At 34.4% G+C, this 16,308-nt stretch overlaps 1 protein-coding gene across 1 annotated transcript in view; it reads left to right on the forward strand.

The window, feature by feature from the left end:
* Positions 1-16,308, forward strand: part of Med (Smad/Smad4 homolog Medea) — a 278,163-nt gene that overhangs the window by 139,759 nt on the left and 122,096 nt on the right. Inside the window, exons 6-7 of the mRNA XM_090413229.1 lie at positions 5,237-5,266; positions 15,295-15,471. Coding sequence (XP_090269355.1) covers positions 5,237-5,266; positions 15,295-15,471 — 207 coding nt within the window. The remainder of the gene's footprint in view (positions 1-5,236; positions 5,267-15,294; positions 15,472-16,308) is intronic.

The raw sequence follows: 16,308 nt of genomic DNA on the forward strand, positions 1-16,308 counted from the left end.
TTTACACCATATAACTGTAATGTTTTGAACAGCTTTTCTCTTCATACCTTAAACGTGTGGACAGACTTATGTGTTTGTCGAACATGTTGCTTATTTTTTAACGGTATATATTAGAACACAGAAACTAAGTAAATAATTAACTTATTGCTGATATTTTGCTGGTGTTATAACCAGCATCTTCAGAGCACAAAAACACAGTTTGTCACAATGCGCGAGACTATAACAACATGGTGTAATCAACAGACTAAACAAAATTGTCGCAGCAACACAAAGACTAGAGTCCTGATTTTTGGCACCCTCTATCTGGAAAAAAAAATAAAAAATTGTAGCTATCACATAAGACTAGAGTCCTAAAAAAAAGGTACTAGTTTTTTCTTAAGATGACTGTCTCCCAGATCTTAGGCAAGTTAATACGGCCATATTTGTTGAGATTTGGAGTGTGTTTCAGGGCTTCTGTCGCCTCTAAGAACAATCTCTCCGACTTGTAAGAGCTTCTGTGTAGTACTTTTGTGTTTTTCCAGCTGATCCTCTGTGCAGGGGTATCCAGAGCATGGTCTGTTAGGCCCGACTTGCCATAGTGATAATTCCGGACATATCTCTTTTGTGTTCGCTGATGCTCATGTAATCAAGCCTACTACGGTCAAGCAGGAAGAACTGTGAACATCCGCATCAGCGAACACACAAGCAGGCGAGTGGATAAGGGTTGCTAATTTGCTACGTGGTCTGAATGTAGTGCATAGTTTATGTTTATTAAGAATTCTTGAAATCTTATCGGACGTGCCTTTTATGTATGGGATGGTGACTGTTTTGTTGTAGTTCTCTGTGGTGGATGGTGGGAGGGGTTTCTTAGGAGCGTTTAGTATTTTGTTTATCTTATGTGGGTTATAGCCATTGGCCAAGAAGGTGTGGTGTAAGTGAGCCAGTTCAGCAGCAAGAGCATTGTCATTGGAACAGATTGCTCTCGCTCTATGGGTTAGCGTTTTTAAATTGCCATATTGTTGGGAAAGATGATGGTGTGATTGTTTGTGTAAGTATCTCCCTGTATGTGTGGGTTTTCTAAAAACTGAAAATGATAAGTAACCATCTGGAAGACGTGTGATAAGTGTATCCAGGAAGGGCAGACAGTTATTAGCTTCCAGTTCCATTGTAAAGTGGATTTTTGGATTTTGGCTATTTAAATGCGCTAAGAATGTTTCCAATGTCTCTGGGCCATGTGGCCAAATAGCAAGCAGATCGTCAACATAGCGTAGCCAAAGTGTTGGTTTGAGAGTGGCTGTATTGATTGCTAGTTTTTCCAGGCCAAGTAAAAGTTGGCTGTGGGAGGAGGGGGGGGGAGCCCATGGCTGTTCCATCTATTTGTTTTTCTATATTTTCCCTTTCCATGTGAAATATCCTACATGTATTGTGAATTTGAATAGTTCAAATATATCAGGGGTGAAATGTGACTTCAAGATTGAGGGTTTCTATTAGTGGTACATTTGTGAATAGTGAGGTGATATCAAAGCTATTAAGTCTGAGCTTTTTAGGGTAAGGTGTTGTAAGATGCTTTTTAGGTGGGCTGAATTTTTGACAAAGGAGGGAGAATTGTTTGTGAGAGTGGCTAGTAGCTTCGCTAAATGTCTAGCCAGTTTGTATGTGGGACTATTTATACTGTCCACAATTGGGCGTAAGGGTGAACCTTGTTTGTGAATTTTTGGTGCTCCATAGATAAAAGGGAGATCCTAGATAACATCACCAACGCAACGGCTAAAAAAAGAATTCAACAGAGTCAAAAACCAGCACCAAAATAAGTTTGAAAATCTCCAACAATGCAACACTATACAACGACTGCAATTACAACAAGACCTCGTCATCATGAATTTATCGTCGCTCACCTTAAGCAAAGAAGCCACTAGTGCTTTAAGTCAAGGGCACAATTTTGCCGTGACGCCCAAACAAGTTCCAAAAGCCGAAATAACGGCGTCCATCGAATGAGGAATATACGACCTGCCTCCAACAAACGTTTAGATGTGGCCAACATCCTAATCAAGTCCAAGCCTCCCAAAAATAATATCCCACATAAGGAAATCATTGCTATAAAAGAGCTACAGAACAACAGCCAGATTAACATAACAAAAGCAGACAAAGGAAATGCTACTGTGGTGATGGACACAACAGCATATGAAAACAAAATGCACACACTGTTACAAGATCAGTCAACATACAAAATTATAGATCGCAAATCACCAACACACAAAAGAATAAGGCACGAAAATTATTGAAAAAAGTCACTTCCTGGCCCAAAGACACAGTTTACAAACTCAAGCCCTTCCATGTTAAAACACCTAGGATCTACGGTTATTTAAGTAGAAAGCAAAAAAAACTGTTTTTTTTCCTAATCCCAGGAAAAAAACATTTTTCCTGGGATTAGGAGATAGTCCCCAGCATTCAAAGTAATTTTATAGTGAGCTCAGATCTTTGTTCAGTGGTTCCTCAAGCCTTGGAAGTTACTATTTTGGTGATAGCTATGTCATCAGCATAGATAAACTGTTCACTAGCTGTTGGAGGGATATCATTTGTGCACTGGTTGAATAAAACTGGGGTGAGGACAGATCCTTGTATCAATCTATCCTGTAGGATACAAGTTATGCTTTTTTTTCAAATTCAGATGAACTTTATTTTCCTGTTGGAGGGAATTTGTTCTAGAATTTTAGAGTTTTTTTGGTAGTTAATTATTTTGGCTGCTTTATACAGTAAACCTTTCTTCCATACAGCATCCAAAGTTGATGTTAGGTCTATAAAGATAGTACCTGTTTTTAAACCCTTTTGGTATCCAGTTTCTATATGGGTTGTAAGAGCTAGAATCTGGTCGCAGCAACTTCTGCCAGGTCTAAACCCAGCTTGTTCACTGCGTAAGATGAGCTTCTATTTTGGGGAAATTCTAGAGTTGATAATCCTTTTCAAAAAGTTTGTAAGGAGCATAGATTGGATATTAGGTGAGAAGCTCAGTCGGTGGCTCTCCTCATTCCTTAAAGGTTATGTGGAGGTCTCCTTCCAGTTATCTAGATTTGACCTTTAAGGTATCCAGAATTTATATATTGATCAGAAAATCACTTATGGGCTAGCATTTCTCTTAGATTCATTTGGAATTACTGACTATAATATGTATGAAAGTTTATATGAGTAATATTTAGGATATCATTGATTTTAGGCAGTAGGTGATTTTCATTGTCCTCTGTGAGACAATTGTCACTCTACTTATTTGGAAACCCTTGAGGGCTTGAAGGAGTACAATATTTTAAAAGGTGAATTCCTGGATTGTCAAACTATTCTTTAAAAAAACGTTTTTACCTGGAAGAAATTAGTGGTAGTGTATGAACATTGTGAAATAATTATATGAGCTTCTTTGGAAAAAAAAAAGACTATATTTTGTCTAAGAAGTGTTTCTGGATTACACAACTCTCCACTCAGTATGCTGATATGCCCTAGATTTAAAACCTTTTTTTACTTTTTTATTGTCATTATCATAAAACAACTTTTAATCAAATGACAACTTCTTTGTTTGTTACAACAGCATTTTTATAGCTAATAATAATGTGCTGTAAAGAAATTTGATTTGAAAAGGTTAGTCATGTAGACATCGTTGACTTTCTTTTTTTTTTTTTTTATTGAATCAAGACTAATTTTCTTTCTTATATAGAGAAATGGACATGTTAATAAGCTTCGACATTATTTCTCTCTCTTCACTAATATCCCTCATAAAGAGACAATAGAATTGTTAACCCAAAAATTTCCATCCAATATTGTGGAATTATTCAAATTTACAATCACATCAGGTTACTTCACATGGAAAAATAAAATATATAAACAAGAGGAAGGAAAACAGCAGTGGGCTTACCTTTATTACCTAACTTAGCCAACTTTTTTCTTGAACACTTAGAAGAAAGAATTTTAGCTCTTGACCCAAAACCAACAATATGGCTACGATACGGTGATAACATCTTTGCAGTCTGGAGTCGCACGGAACAGGAACTCATTTCTAAATAATATCAACAGCCTACATCCTCGCATCAAATTCACACTAGAAAAGGAATCATCGCAAGGTTATTTTCTTCCTTGATGTACACATCCAACATAATCAAGATGGTTCCATTTCCACTTTGGTCTATCGAAAACCAACTTTTTTTTCAGGTTGTTATATCCACAATACATAGGCTCACCATACATCTCAAAAATACGGCATCATAAAATCTTTGGTATCCAGATCACACAAATTTTGTTCCTCTGAAGAATATTTAAAACAAGAGTTGGAAATTATTAGCATTACAGCCTCACTAAATGGATTTAATCCAATAACAACTCAAAAATTATTAGCCACCCTCCAAAACAGCAACCTAGACAAGAAGAAGCACACAGGACTCCGTTACCGTATATCAAAGGCATCTCCTAACGTTTGTCAAAAATTTTGAAGAATTACAAACTTGCTGCTACCTATAAACCAAATTCACAATTTCTTACCTTCTCCAAAAGACAAACTATACAAAGTGCCATGTTCTTGGAATTTATCTTACTATGGACAAACAGAAGGATCTGTAAATAAAAGCATCTCTGAACATCACAACTACATCTGTCTTATCAACCTCACAAATCTGGTCTCGCACAACATGGAGTTAAAAATGAGCTACTACATCGATCCATATATAAACATGAGCGTTTATATAAAAAAAAGTGCTGAAGCCTTAGTGCACAGACCTAATCTTAACCGTAACGACTGTCTCACTATCACAGAAATTTGGGAAATTGTTATCCTCAACTATATAAAATAAATTTATCAGTTTTAATTGAATTTAATTACAGCCCAATAGTATTTAGTCCTTAAACATGCTACTGTATACATAGAGGGATTCCAATGTAAGCATGCATACTAATGTGTTTTTTATGTAATTCCTATTGTTGTTTATAACTGTACTGATGTCTTATGATACTTAAGACGAAAATTTACATATTATTAAAAAGTTGATTACTGTGGCATACATGTGAATTTATAGTTACTAATTTTCTTTCTATTTATTTAATTATTCTTGTAATTCTTTTTTTTTTTCTTTTCATCTAATATTTTTATAAGGTAAGCATTTGTCATAATTGCATGACCAAAGTAGTTGATTAAATAGAAAAGGATCAAAACTTTTTTTTGCTACAGACATGATCAGTTGACTGTGCTTTGGATATCTTTATAAATTTTTTTCCCCTTTCTTAGATCTCTCAGGATTGACTTTGCAGCCTTCAGGTAAGTTAGCTGTTTAATTCCTAATTATCATTAATTCTTGATTCATTATTTCTCCAAAAATAAATAAATAAAAATCAGCTATTTGCATTTATCCTGGATACAGCTGAATTGTTGGAAAAGTTTGCATCATACAAAAAGTCTCATTCTTAACCAAAACAAGCATATTCATTTGTTTATTTTGGTTTCCTTAAACTATGCCTAGTATTGCTATACTTCTTATCCTTTCCAGTGTACCCTTACAACCTATCATAAACACCAGAGATATTCCTACAGCCAACCTAACAAAATACCTGGCTTAACTGGTAATATTGCATGTTGGAAAAATGGAGTCATACACTTAAAAAAATAATAAAAAAAAAGCTTTAAAACAATATAGTAATAGAAGCATCAGGCATTTTGGCAAGCCAAGGTGTCAGCCTTTCACAATTGTCCTCAGAGAGGACTGGATCTTCTTTGAGATCTTTTTCTTCTAGATACTCTTGTTCTATTCAGACACTACATGGAAAACTTTAGGTTCCAGGACACATACTGGAAACAAACATGAGACTTCACAATAGACTTTTTCCTGTCACTGGGGGCTGTCAAACTTATTTATGGACACCTTTGAAAGATTATTTAAATTAAGTGGATATTGAATCCAACATTATTTCAAAGCCGAATAGAGAAACTACGAGAGTTTCATGCCGAATATAGATAGAAACTATAAAGGTTTCGGTGGATCCAAGCATAAGCAAACCTTTCGTGACAAGGGAAACTCATAGTAAAGGTGGAGTAAGCTCTGATCACTATCCTTAATATTTCCCATAATGTAAAACACATCTTCTAGCGCAGCGCTTCCCAAACTGTGGGCTGCGGCCCCCTTGGGGGCTGTGAAAGAATGAAAACAAATTTAAAATGTTTTAAGACTAAGTAGATTTTTTTAATCTTAAAAGAAACGTATTTAATTCTTATTATGTATTATTTCTTTTTTATATTTTAATGAAAAAAAATCGCACATTGGTGTTGGATCACAAATTTTGCTTCCTGTGTATTTCGGCGATTAATGAATATTAGTGAATATTTGCTTATTCGTATAAATTTCATTTCAAAAGGTATTGATAAGAAACACAAAAAAGATTACAAATGCAAAATCTTGAATATAAATTGTATTGAATATAAATACAATAAATATTATTATAATATATGTCTATATTACGATATTTTTTTCGATGGGGGCTGTGAAATATTTAAATCTTTCCGGGGGGGGGGGGCTTGGCATCCATAAGTTTGGGAAGCACTGTTCTAGCGGACATGTATGATGTTATACATTATGGGGGGGGGGGTCACTGCCCAGACCAGTTTCGAACCTTTTTTGAGGTCTCATCAGTGGGAGCCAGACCCAGATGTAAATGTAAATACTCAGGTTGAAATGATGCAGAACTTATACTTTACCATACGAGTTGCTAAAGAAGGTGTCGCATCACAAAAGGCACCAAAAATTACTGAAAAAGAGAGCCAAAAGGCTTCACTTCAGCAATGCAAAATTATTTAATTTAAGTAGATATTGAATCCAACATTATTTCAAACAAAGCCGAATAGAGAAACTACAAGAATTTCATGCCGAATTATAGAAACTATAAAAGTTTCAGCGGATCCAAGCATAAGCAAACCTTAACAGAAGATAGCTTCTACCTCTGTTTTGATCATATCTATTATTAACCCCTCCCCACTTTGTCCATATCAACCTTTATGTTAAAAGCCAGTTGTTTGAGAATAATTTCATTTTATTTATGTATAATTTTATTTGTTTATTGGTTGGTTCTTCTAGAGAAAATATCTCAGATATTTTCTCTAGAATTTCAGTTAGTAAAAATTAATTTCTAATAATTCTATATATCTAAATTATTAATATACACAAAGAATAATTAAATGGCCACTCTAAGAATTGCAAAATAAGTGCCCAAGAAAATTCTCTCACCTTGTGATTCTCAAATTCAGTTCTGAGGGATAACTTCAAATATGCAATTCAATATTGCATTCATCTAGAAGTTCTAGTTTCACTTAACTATATAGGAACTCTCTTACTGCATATTCATTTCATCACTGTCTTCTTAATCTTCCTTTGTTTTTTAATTATTTTTTTATCCATTCATTGATTGTTTTTATCTCTGAAATTCCTTAGTATACAATAAAAGATAAAAGATCTGACTTGATTATAATGCTTGCATATATTTTATTCTAGCAAGCAAATTTCACTAAAAATGCATTTTCTGAAGTAGGCATGCAAAATATTCCTATTGCCAGAGTGATTATGTTTAATTAATCAGTTCCAAAAATATCTCAAAAAAAAAAGAAGAAAAAAAAAAAGCTAATGGTGATTCCATTTCATTTCATGGTACATATGCCACTTGCTTCCCAATTAAGCATAACATTTTCATTTATCTCCCATTTGCCTGCACCATACATTGATTACTGGCAGATTATCAGACACAAACTTTAATCCCAAACAGCCATCTTGGAATAGAGAGACTAATAATAAGCTCTATCAAATTAAGCTTGAAATTAAGTTATATGGCAGTCTAGTCTGTGCAATTCTTTCTGGGCTCCTCACAGGTCAGAGTCATCTCACATATTCCTTCTTATTGAGGGATGATGATGAGGGTGTGTTGTGTGTGTGTGCATGCAAGAGATAGAGAGGGGGTTTGTTTTCTGGTTTTCTAGATCAGGGGTGTCAAACTGGCGTCCCTTGGGCTGCATGTGGCCCACGATACCTCAAGGAAAGTTTAAAAGGGGGCGGTTGCTTTTTTATAATAAAACAGAAATACTGTATTTACTTGAATATGACTTGCCCTTGCTTATGAGTCACACCCCTGATTTTACTTTACGAAAAAAGAAATCAAAAGGTTTTGCATATACATCATGCACGAAAAAAAAGTTTAAACACTTTCACGTCGGGGCGATAACTCGCTTCCCGTGGTAGCCCTCCCCAACTGCCACTATACTGCAGATGCAAGAAAAACAAGTAGTTTTATTGTGTCACTGAATAAAGTACAGAAACATTTGCTGTCTGTGTAATATATTTCTCAACAAATAGTGCAATTAGAGATGACTGAGATAAAAATGGCACTAACTAATGAATCGCATGACCCCCTCCCATATTAACTATGCTGTTTAGACTCAAGCAAAACCATATGTTGCACCGGCAAACACAGTATCTAACTAAAGACTATTGTTTTTAGTTACATGTGTGTGAGTTCTCCCACCAGCCTAAATGCAAAACACCAGTGAAATTCGTAAACATGTTAAAACTAAGACTTACATAGTGAATGTTGTTATGTCAGTTTCAGATATTATGGAATTTGGTTGATGAGAATTAGCATTTAAACTCAAAAATTGTCGGCTTGCCTTTGTCTTTTAGTCACGCGATCTATTATTCTATACCGCACCAATCATATGCACGTCTTCATATCCCCATTAGTCATTCATGAAGGATTGTTCATTATGTACCTCAAATCTTGTAAATTACTTGTAATTTTTACTTGAAATAATGGGATGGGACATAATCAGAGATGATGTTCATGCATGGTTGCTCATCAAATGCCAATTTAACAGTGATTATGTGATCACTTATTCAAGTAACTTCTGTAACATGCTTCTGAAGTTTGCCGTTGATCACCACATTGACTCCATTACGATTTCTACCATGTCATGGTAGATGAGTTTATATCCATTTCCAATATTCCTGCCATCCTGGTTGGCCGAATGGTTAGCGTATCCACTCTCCAGCCAAGAGATTGTGGGTTCGAATCCCACCAAGGGCATGGATCTTTATTGTCCTACTAAGCAATTACCATATGTACTGCTGTGACCTGTGTCCTGTGCAGTAAGACCTTTGATGTCTTTGTACCATTAAAAAAAAAAAAATCAAATCAAAATCCAATATTCCTTGATTTAGACCCCTTCCATTTTGTCCATTTCATACAACAGATGTTGATGCATCTTCAATTTAAAACTTCACCTAATTCAGCACTTCATCTAGTTGTCATGCCTGCATTCCAGGTTGCTATCTGCAATTTTATTATCCGTTGGTGGGCCTGATTGACTGCCTCATCGCTTTGGGAGTATGCCCCAGTATTTCTTATATCTCTGTTGTTTGGGGGGGGGGGGGGGGCTAGCATTTTTATTTGCCCATTTCATTGCACTTTTTATTATTAGAAGTTTTAGTTAATGGCTTTAGTTTTACAGCTGGTTGACACCTTGATGCCTGCTAACTGGATCTTGTGAATGAAGGTATTGACTTGTGGATTCTTCTATATAGTCTAATGTCTACTGATCTCCCACCTGAGATTATGTCCTATTGGCTCAGGAAAAGTTGAGATGAAAACAAGTAAAATAAAATATCTCGTCCCCTAGTCCTCGAATACTCTAACAGCATTGAGGGGAAGGAGCAAGGTGAACAGGAGAGAAAAGGAGTGGGGACCAGTCTACATTTAATATAGCAGACATATATTACATGAAGTAAGGCATGATCCATCATTATCAGATACTTCAGGTTCACCGCTCCTATACTCACTACAATGAGCCCTTGAAGAATCAGTTATGCATTTTATATTATCAGTTTATATATTTTTTTATTTCTAATCGAAAACTAAAACTATATGTAGATTAATTTATTGAACTTACTAATATTCGCTGGTTTTCTACCCAGCATCTTCAGAGCACAAATTATAACTGTGATAAGCACCACACTAAAACATTAGAAACAATTCAGTTTGTAACTGACACAGAACTAATGTCCTAACATAGCATCCTTATTGGGTCGGTTACCCGTAAAGTTAATTTGAAGAAGTCAGGCCATGGCATCCTGCAAACACTTACTCACCAAGCTAGGACTGTTTGTTCAAATGACACAGCCTGTAAAATTGAGCTCAGGGACCTTTGCAATATCTTTACAGTTAACCAACTCATAGAGGGTCCCTTGTTAGGACATTAGTTCTGTGTCAGTTGTAAACTGAATTGTTTCTAATATTGTAGGTGTAGTGCTTGTGACAGTTAATTTGTGTTCTGAAGATGATGGGTAGAAAACCAGTAGAATATTATTAAATTCAATAAAGTAATTTATATTTTTCCTCTTTTGGTGTTGTTAATATGTTAAAGCACTGTTTTGCAACAACTAACTGATGTATCAGTAATAAAGAATATTTGAAATGGACTAGTGATGTGTTGCATAGAATAATATATTTCTTTCTAACATCAAGGTTGATGTCATTGCTAATGTAGAGAAGGGACTAATGAAATTACCAAAAGATACTCCATTATATTCCAAAAAATGAAATGATCTGTTTCAGAAAATATCACATGACAAGAACATCATAATGTTAAAAGCAGGCAAAGGCAGTGCTTCAATAGTCATTGACACTTGTGTTTTGGCAAAATGCAGAACTTCCTCAGCGACATAAATACCTATACTGCTGGACTGTGACCCCACGTGGCATACCCACAACATGACTATCATTTGCTTATAGACCTTTTGAACTAGCTTGAGGATAGCAAGGACCATCTGTCTTCTACACGTCTTCAAATTGTCAGGATTTATGGAGCTCCAAAAGCACACAAGTGAGATACTGCAGTTCATAATTAATGCCATATATTCATTCACTTTTTTTTTACTCTAAATGTTTCACATAGTTGGCAGCTCAACTTACAGGCAAGATAGACACTTATTTATAAAATAATGCATATTTAAAAAAAAAAAAAAAAAAAAAAAAAAAAAAAAAACTAAGGATGTTGTACTAAAACACTCTCTGACCTAATAGCAAGCCGAGAGTTCACTTACCTGTTAACCACTGTAGCTTGAGATACATCTTAAACAGAAAACAAAGGGACTATTACGAGAACTATTTCCACTGGACACTGATGTTATTTGAATACTATTGACAGTTCATTCTTCCAATTCTTAGACAAATTCTGTGAGCAAAAAAAAAATAATAATAAAATAAAATAAAGCCTAGCAATGAGCTTGCCAGCATTCCCCCTTTTAGCCTGTTTATAGAATTTTTTGAAGGTGCTGGGGAACTATGAATTATGACCTAAACTTTGTGCTATGTGGATGTTATATTTGTCATATGGTCCAGCCACTTGCATGAACCATTGAATATTAACAATCAAAGAACAAGGAGCCAGGGAATGGTGGTAAGGGATTCTTTGATACAACATGAAAGGAAGGTTTTTCCAGTTGATGGTTTGATTTGTTTTGGAAGAATGAAAAAAATTAAAAAAAAGTCCTGATCGATCTTCTCGTCTATGTGTCATGTTACTACTAAGTTCCCCTCTCTTTCTTATTTTGGAACTTCTGCAAGCCTAACTAGGTAGGAGACCACAAGAACAAGGAATTCTGTAAATACACCTGGACATTTATAGAAGTGTTTACTGTCTTTTGGAGAGCCAAGGAGACTATGTATGGTTTGGATGTGCTTATGGACAACTCTGATATTATGACTTCTGAGTAGACTGCTATTTTGATGGAGAAATTTCTGGTGTATGGAATAAAAAAGGGAATGTCTATAATGGATATAAGTTGTTGTTGTGGAGGATTAGAAAATAGTATTTTTTTTTAGAACAGTGCTTCTTAAATACCCATTAAGGAAAACTGGCTGAATAGAAACTGGAGTTTCTTTTTCTGTTCCCTCTTTAAAATGGAAATTTCTCACTTTTTTTTTAAGGTATGAATTGTGCTCTTTTTGCAATGGGTCACGAAGAGATAAGGCATGAAAATAGTATCCATTGTAAGTGGACTTTCAATAAATTTCCAAGGAAATTCTGTTCCCTAGTGTTTTTGAGATCAGAACATCTAGAAAATATAGTTTGCCGTTTGTGGGAAGTTTTTGATATTGAGAGCACATTATTATGTAATTAAAGAGTGTAATAAAAATAAGAAATTAAAACCCAACAAGTTTCATAAGTCGTAAGATTTACATCATCAGGGTACTGGTAACTGAAAGTTTTACACAACAAAAGCCTATTAACAATTAATTACACGTTTTTGATAAAGTGACAACTGTAACATATAATTGATAAACCGGAATACAAATGGTAAATTCATTACTGTATGCATGTTGGAACATTGTTAGTTGTTGTAACACATTCTGTGGTATCAGGACTTTTTCTGTTTTACAAGAAAATTTAAAGAAGCCTCACAAATGCTTAGGATCCCTACACAATGCATTGAAAATCAAGGCTTAATATGACATAAAGTATGGTCTGCTTTCATCAAAAATTTAACTGCCACGGACCTAGGATATAACATACATGATACCGCAGAACGTGTTCCAACACGCATACAAATTTACCATTTGTATTCTGGTTTATCAATTATGTTACAGTTGTGAAGTTATCAAAAACATCTAATATGTGTAATTAATTGTTAATAGGCTTTTGTTGTGTAAAACTTTCAGGTACCAGTACCCCTCATAATGTAAGTCTTATGACTTACAAAACCTGTCAGTTTTAATTGCTTATTTTTGTTTAACTCTTTAATGACATAATAATGTAGTCTCAGTACCGAAAACTTCCCACAGAACTTCTAAACCATTGAAACTTACATTTGCATATAGTTTGCCTTTATTCTTTAATTGTAATGTAAATTGAATTATTGGATGGAAGGAGTTTAGGAAGTTAAACTTTCTGAATTCTAAACTCTCTAACTAACTTAGTTATGTCTCAAAATAATAAAAATGATGTCGACATATCTTTACTAATAGCAGGTTTTGGAATGAAATGTTCTCAAAGTTCTCCGGTAACAGTTCTGCAGAGAAGATAATGGCCTTCTTATGACCAGGACAGAAAGTTGCTTGTAAAGAGGACTATTTCATTTAAAGAAATCGAGCTGACAGCAGTGATTATTCTTGTGGTCTACCTTACATACGTTAAACATGTGAGTTTTGAAATAAGAATGAATGAACATCTCGGTGATATGGCATACAGAAAAATCGGGACTTATCATTCTTTCAGCACATCACTTTATCAGTTAGGATAAAGCTATCATTTCTATCTTGAAGGAACTTCCTTTCATGTCTTATCAAAGAATCCGCTACCATCATTTACTCGCATGGTTCCTTCAACAAACAAACCAAGAGCTCATCTTAGATGCCTGAAAGTCTTTAATTAGATATCACAACATAACTGACTTTAACTAGTCAAACATTTGCCTCCAAATAATCCTAAAAGGTAGATGATGCATGTCACACATCACTAGCTCCTTGTTCTATGATTGTTAATGCCCAGATAGTTTATATCAGTTTTTAAAATTTGTATTTACTTTGTGTTCATTAATTCATCTACCATTCTGAAGAAGCCACTCATCCATTGTGAGAAACCCAGTTATATTTTATTTGGTTGTAATTTCAGTGGCTAATAAACACTTAATAAAAATACATCCCTGTACAAAGTTCACTGTTGAATTGGAAAACAAGTTTTTTTTAACTCTCCTTAAGGTCTTTGAATAAAATAAACTTAGTTATTCATTCTACAGAAAACCAATGCACAGAGGAAGATATCTTCATATTTTGATTCACCATTCATACCAAAAGATTAGTGTTATAAAAATCCTACAAGATAGGACGTAGGTATTATTTCCAGCAGTACAGAAAAAAAGCCAAGACATCAAATACCTAGTCTTATCCTTCTTAAGAAAGAATATCTTAAAATGGGTGGGGAACCCTTGGCACGCATGCCAAACGTGGCAAACCAACAACTTTTTTCCAGCATTCAACCCAGGTTCACCTTAAAAAATAATTAAATAAATAAATATATATCCAACATCTTCACTGAGTAGTATATTTTAACTTAATAGAATACAATTTTATTAAGTAGAGTGATACCAAATAAAATGCAATAAAGAAACAAACACTAGCAACTGTTTTAGTAATAATAAGTGATAAGAAAATGAAACAAACATCGTATTTCCAAGCCATCTATCTCAATGATATACTGACAGACAAGTTTTGTTCAATTCAGTTGTTGCATCATTCGCCTAGGCAGCCAGACTCCTTTACCTTCATGTTATTTTTTTTTTTCATGTTTTGTAAAGAATTTATAGATTTTCTAAAGTGTATATATATTTAGATTTAATTAAATTGTAAGTCATTAAAATATGGATTGGGAGTATTTACTGTCAATTAATGTTTAATTTATTAGATATATAATCACTCTTGTAATCTTTGATTTTATATCTAGTGTGATTTTTGATCATTTGAAAAGGTTCTCCCAATACTTAAGACACCAAATAATAATATGTTCCCCAAAATTTCGGTTGGCACGCGAGAAAGTTTTTGCATCAAAGATGCAAAAACTTTCTCACGTGCTTTCAAAAACTTTCACTCCTGCTTTTTTAGCTCACTAGCTAAAAAAGCAGGAGTATACAAGATCAGTTTATTTATGTGAGATTTGTTACATGGAAAAAACAAGCATGTCAGAACACCTCAGGATGTGGGAGTAAAAAGAAAGCATAAATCAGGACTAGCAGTGTATACAACAGAAGAAAATTCAAGTATTCTGGCAGTGTAAAGTGGACTACATTGATTATAGTTTCTTCATTATACTATTAAGAAAATCGTCAGAAACATGAATGTCTAATCACTGTAAGAAGAAAGCTTTTTTCTTGTTTCACGGATTCCTACATCACATTTAGTTTTTTCATCCAAAACATGATACGCATACTTGTATCTCAGACATTTTGTACATTACACTCATGGTCATTATGAAATAACTTGAATTGCTTCTGTGCACAAAATTGTTAGTATTTCAAATATTTTCTGTTACTAATACCATTAGCTTTCTTTTTTTGCAAAACACGATCAATGTAATAAATTGAATTTTTACTTTGCTCTACTGAAATAGTAGTGATTAAAACTAATTTTTTTTAGCAATCTCCATGTGACATTTATATTAGACGTAGACTTTCAGCATGTTCCCCATCTATAGGTCTCCAAAGCAAGTTTTGTTAGATTGTTTTGCAATTTTAAACACAACAGAATTTGTATTTAATTTAGGTGATGGACAACTAGTGAAGAATGAGTTTGGTGACATGGACTGTGGTCCCAGTGGTCTTCAAACTATTCAGCACACTCCTCAAACTGTTCAGCATCATCCACCTCAGTCTCAGACAGATTCTTTTGGGAGACCTATTCTACCTCCGCCCCCTCCACCACCACCTCCACCTTCTTCAGGTAATTATGTAATTATTATTGATACAAAATTAATAACAGAAAAAACTCACATACAAAGATTATTTAATAGTATAATTTTCGCCTGTGTGTCACAGGCATCTTCAGTACATATTAAGCTCAAATGAAACAATAACTGACAATTCCAAAAAGTGCCACCTAAGTAGCTGTCAATAAATTTCCTAAAAAATAAATAAATAAAAAATCAATACAATAAAAAGTTAAGAAAGATTAGCTACTATCTCCCATAAAGAGGATAGACGTAAGCCATCTGATCTGTTTAAGTTAGGAGAATGAAGTAGAATTTCACCTTTCTTTATAAAGGTGTTCCATGAGGAACTGACTTTTGTGAAGAACTCTTGTCTTTCTCCAATGAACTCTATGTCTAGTGAAGATGGCATGTTCTGCAAGTCCAGACTTTTCAGGCTTAAAGTATTCAATATAAGATCGGTGTTCTTCTAGCCAAATAGAGGCAGATCTTCCCGTTTGTCCGAAATAAGATAATCCACAAGAGCACGAAATCTGGTAGACACCTGGATGATTAAGATGTGGAAGCTTGTCCTTAGGAGGAGTGAGAAAGGTGGAGATTTTTCTAAACGGTCGAAAGGCAACAAAAATATTCAGTGGTTTTCAAACTTTTGCTATATGTTCACTGATGCCTTGTACATGAGGGATAGGAATGCGCGTTATTTCTTCTGTGTTTGAAGAGGAAGACATATTAAAACTACTGAAAGTTCTTTTAATGAAGCAATTCTTATTACCATTAGGTAGAAAGGAAGAAGTTATATATTGTAGTTCTTTCTGTAAAAGATCGTCTGAAGAACAAAAGGAGTGGGCCCG

This window comes from Typopeltis vanoorti, chromosome 23 (assembly GCF_054136105.1).
Source record: "Typopeltis vanoorti isolate ZY-2024b chromosome 23, IOZ_Tvanoo_1.0, whole genome shotgun sequence".
NCBI lineage: Eukaryota > Metazoa > Arthropoda > Arachnida > Uropygi > Thelyphonidae > Typopeltis > Typopeltis vanoorti.